This window comes from Sinocyclocheilus rhinocerous, unplaced genomic scaffold (genome assembly GCF_001515625.1).
Source record: "Sinocyclocheilus rhinocerous isolate Xijiao unplaced genomic scaffold, SAMN03320098_v1.1 scaffold813, whole genome shotgun sequence".
NCBI classification, from domain to species: domain Eukaryota; kingdom Metazoa; phylum Chordata; class Actinopteri; order Cypriniformes; family Cyprinidae; genus Sinocyclocheilus; species Sinocyclocheilus rhinocerous.
Window position 1 is genome coordinate 905,384 of NW_015654524.1, and position 5,158 is coordinate 910,541.

At 37.8% G+C, this 5,158-nt stretch overlaps 1 protein-coding gene across 2 annotated transcripts in view; it reads right to left on the reverse strand.

The window, feature by feature from the left end:
• LOC107717572 (TGF-beta-activated kinase 1 and MAP3K7-binding protein 3-like) overlaps positions 1-5,158 on the reverse strand; it is a 16,159-nt gene that overhangs the window by 3,398 nt on the left and 7,603 nt on the right. For both annotated transcript variants that reach the window (XM_016524372.1, XM_016524374.1), the window contains exons 2-3: positions 2,833-3,001; positions 665-1,826 (exon numbers count right to left, since the gene is read on the reverse strand). In XM_016524372.1, the coding sequence (XP_016379858.1) occupies positions 665-1,826; positions 2,833-2,934 (1,264 nt within the window). In that variant the 5' untranslated portion in view covers positions 2,935-3,001. The remainder of the gene's footprint in view (positions 1-664; positions 1,827-2,832; positions 3,002-5,158) is intronic.

Genomic DNA, 5,158 nt, shown 5'->3' on the forward strand with positions numbered 1-5,158 from the left:
TATATATATATATATATATATAATATTTTGCATTTTCTCAAAAAAATATTACAAATATACACAATATTCACAAATTTTGTATTATCAGCAAAGATACTGCAGTGATACTGCTAATATTTACAGCATCGCCCAGCCCACAAACAAACATACATATACGTACACACTAACTCATTTAAAAGTTTGGGGTTGGCAAGATTTTGGATTTTGTAATGATTTTAAAAGAAGGCTGCATTCATTTGATAAAAAAAGTGATACATTATGAAATATTATTACAATTTACACTTTAATATTTTTAAAATGTAATTTATTCCAGTGATGCCAAAACTGAACTTTCAGCAGCCACACGATCCTTTAGAAATCATTCTAATATGCTGGCTTGGTTCACAAGAAGCACTCTTACTTTTAATAATGTTGAAAGGAGTTGTGCTGCTCAATATTTTTTGGAAACCCTTGATAATTTTTTTCAGGATTCTTTGATGAATAGAAATTTAAAAGGAAATATATTTAAAATAAATATTCTGTAACGTTATACATGCATTTACTGTCACGTTTGATCAAGTTAATGCATCCTTGCTGAATAAAATGAATTGAATTAATTAAAAAATTAATAAATATACTTAATTTCTATACAAACACATGAGGTCTTGCATAAGCAGATTCATACCTTGAGTATATGCATAGTCATCCGAGCCGGAGCTGGATCGTCTAGGCATGCGGTTGATCTGACTCGAGATGTTCCCTGGCAGGGCAGAGATGGGCAGGATTGGAGGAGGGGCGGCGTGGCGCTCGCCCTGGTCCACTATATTGAGGAGGGATTCTGTCTTAACTGGTGGAGAACTTGAGGAACGCTGCACCTGCCCAGGGGACATTTTGATCTTGATGAACGCAGAGGTGGCCGGCTGAGGAGAGGATGTGGGCCGGGGCCTTGCCACACCCTGGTGGACATAAATTCCTTGATGAATGGAGGCCCCGGGGGGTCCGGTCATACTAATGGCCCGGGACGGGGAGCTCGGGGAAGGGCTGGTGGCCATATAGAGCGATCCCTGCGGAGCATGTACAGGGGAGTTACTCCGTGGTCGTTGTCCCTCCAGTGTGATCTCTATCTGGTTCTTCATAGGGCCTTTGGAGGACATAAAAGGCCTGTGGGAAACTGGCGGCTGCTGGTAGGACAGCCCAGGGAGAGTGGGGGGACTTATGGGCAGAAACACCTGGGGCGGCTGCTGGACCTGATGTTGGGGAGAACTGTACGGGGATGGGTATGTCGGAGTGGCGTAAGGAGACTGCTGGTACACAGATGTCCCAGATGTGGACCAGGGAGTGGGTTGAGGACTTTGAGACGGTGAGGGACGCATGTACATGGTGTTCCCACTGTTACAATAGGCACCAGGGGGGATCTGCAGCGCTTGTGGGGCAGATGGGATGTTCTGGGAGAGGGTAACTGTTATGGGAGGCATGTAACATGGGACAGGGTGGTATGTGGGCGACATGCCCTGGATGCTGGGTGGAGGGGTGGGGATGTTCGAGCGTCCTTGATCGTTCATGAAGAAGGGGTTGAAGCCGGGTGACGGCACCATAGTAGCTGGGGCGGAGAGGGGCTCGGGGAAACCACTTCGAGGATGCTTGATGTGCCCGTCGCTGGAACTGTGGACCAAAGCTCGGCCACCAGCATTATTTTTAACCCCTTCAGTAGCAGGGTAACCCACACTAATGCGCAGCATGTGGTTCCGGTTTAAGTGCAAGTCATCTGGGCTGTGGTACTCCTCATACAGGTATCTATTACTCTCCTGAGCCAGCAGATGGCAGCAGAGGTCCAGGTTATTGTTGTTCTGAAGAGGAAATGGAAGACAGTAAAGTAAACATGTTCTTGCACCTGATGCCTCTCTGATACACTCAGTAATGGCATTGAGCCAAAATGACACAGCAGAAAATATTACTGATAAAACTTCACACTCACTGCACATCATTATCATAAGGTTTACATATGCCATAGTTCAAAAGTTTCGGGTCAGTAAATTTTTTTTAAAGAAATTATTATTTGTATTAAGCAAGAATGCATTAAATTTATCAAAAGTGACAGTGCATTACAAAAGATTTCTATTTTAAATAAATGCTGCTCTTTAAAATTTTCTATTCAACAAATCCTGAACAAAAAAAAAAATAATTTCCACAAATATTTTTAACAGGCACAACGGTTTTCAACATCAATAATATTAAGAAATGTTTTTGAGCATCAAATCAACATATAATGATTTCTGAAGGATCATGTGGCACTGAAGACTTGAGTAATGGCTGCTAAAAATTCAGCTCTGCCATCAAAGGAATAAATTATATTTGATAAATTATTATATTAAAATTGAAAACAGTTCATTTAAATTATAATAATATTTCACAATATTACCGTTTTCCCTGTATTTTTGATCAAATACATTCAGCCTTGATGAGCATAAGAGACTTTTAAAAGCATTACAAAATATTACCAACTGCAAACCTTTGAATGGGTGGTGTTCATGACCCTTACAGTCAACAGTTGATTTTCATAAGATCATTTGTAAAATTTTTTGAGTTGGAGTTGAACACGCCATTTTGAGAAAAATGGAAATAATAAAACATGACAAAAGAAAGTTTTCTCAAAAACGAGTTTTATGAGAGCCCTGTAGATGATTATATAATCAACAGTTTTGAAGAAACAATTATATGTTATTAATTTGTAATAGCAAAAGCTTTCCCATTTCATTCACATGTGTTTCTGGGTCAAAATGACTCAAAATGTCGAAGCAGTCCACAAACATTCTTAACATCCCATTTGTTTCAATTGTGACTGCTGGTTCTCACCTGAAGAAGGCACTGAGACACTACTTTCTCTGGAATCTCTGGGAAGCGCTGCTTGAGGTCCTGCAGTATGTGATAGTCCAACTGAGGCCCTCCCTGCGCCATCCTGAGCCCAAAGAGAGAGTCACTGAGTCCGCAGCCAGGAGCGCAGCACCTGCTCTCCTCTCATCCCCTGACAACACACATGAATAACATCACATCAGAGCCACAGATCGAGTTTGACTACTCACATGCACTGCTAACAAACTACCTTGGGGTGTTTGCAACAAAGAGAAATCATTAAAGGGACAGTTTTGGTATCATTAACACACATCATTCATTCAACTACAGGGCTCCAGACTCATTCTTCCCACTGGTCGCTCTTTTGCGCACTAGCACATGATTTAGTCGCAATATTTTTTTTTATTTTTTTTTGCTACAACATGGTATTAATCAATGCATGCTGATTAACTTTTATCATAGTTTATAGTTATATGGAAACGAAAGTGGTTAACATTCAACCCGTTCTTTTTCATCAGTAGTATTTGTGATTTGAATTTTGTGAATGGGAGTTCTTTTGCTGTGTTATAAGCCGGGCTTGGGGTATTTCTGAAGGATCATGTGGCACTGAAGACTTGAGTAATGGCTGCTAAAAATTCAGCTCTGCCATCAAAGGAATAAATTATATTTGATAAATTATTATATTAAAATTGAAAACAGTTCATTTAAATTATAATAATATTTCACAATATTACCGTTTTCCCTGTATTTTTGATCAAATACATTCAGCCTTGATGAGCATAAGAGACTTTTAAAAGCATTACAAAATATTACCAACTGCAAACCTTTGAATGGGTGGTGTTCATGACCCTTACAGTCAACAGTTGATTTTCATAAGATCATTTGTAAAATTTTTTGAGTTGGAGTTGAACACGCCATTTTGAGGAGAAACCTTTTATGATAAAGCAATGCCAACTTTTAACTTTCAAATTAAGTCAATTTTATTACAACATTCGAACAATAAATGTTGTTATGTAATCGCCCAATCAGTGATTCACATCAATAAACGATATCAATAAAACCACTTGTGGACAACATGCCACCTGACTTGATTTTATCTCAGGAAAGCCATTTTATGTCCATGGTTTGTTAGGTAGAAAGAAAGAAAACTCTAGAGAATAATCACTAAAATCTAGAAATATATATATATATAAAAAAAAAAACTACAAAAAAGACAAAAAATACACAAAATTACTAAAACTAAATTTAAAATTAAATATAATTAATTAATTTAATTAAAAACAGACAATTCAAAAATCAACTACAGGGCTCCAGACTCATTCTTCACACTGGTCGCTCTTTTGCGCACTAGCACATGATTTAGTCGCAATATTTTTTTTTATTTTTTTTTGCTACAACATGGTATTAATCAATGCATGCTGATTAACTTTTATCATAGTTTATAGTTATATGGAAACGAAAGTGGTTAACATTCAACCCGTTCTTTTTCATCAGTAGTATTTGTGATTTGAATTTTGTGAATGGGAGTTCTTTTGCTGTGTTATAAGCCGGGCTTGGGGTGCTTTCACTTTCGAATTCGCAATCTTGTTGTAACGTTTTACAAGAAAAGATAATTGTCTGTTTTGCTTACATACATCTACACACCTTTCACTTTTTAAGACTAAAACAAAAGATGGATTCATTGATATTCTTAATTAAAAAGCACAACAACAATAAAACAGTAAGATACAATGGCAAACTAGCTTACAAAACGTTTATTAACAAAAACGAATAAGATGAGGCATACCCACTAATAACTTACAGAACGCTTAGCAAACACTGAGGAATCAAATAAAACATTTAAATAAAAGAGCCTCCATAGCGTAACGTGAGGTATACAGCAAAGATAACAAGCTTTTCAAAATGAAAACAAAAAGAAAAGTAAAACTAAACTTGTTGTCGGTGACAGTGCTGCATGTGTTTTTCCCACAAGAATACCAACATGTTCACCTTCTCCGGTTTAAAGGGGTCATATGATGCGATTTCAATTTTTCCTTTCTCTTTGGAGTGTTACAAGCTCTTGGTGCATAAAGAAGATCTGTAAAGTTGCAAAGACTAAAGTCTCAAATCCAAAGAGATATTCTTTATAAAAGTTCAGAGTCAGCCACACCTACCTAAAACGGCTCGTTCTAACACACCCCACATGTCTACGTCACGATGTGAGAAGATTTGCATAACGCCGCCCAAACGTTCACGCAAAGAAAGAAGGCGTAACTTAAAAATATTTGGCTGCACAACTGTTGATAATTCTAATAATAAATCAGCATATTAGAATGATTTCTGAAGATCA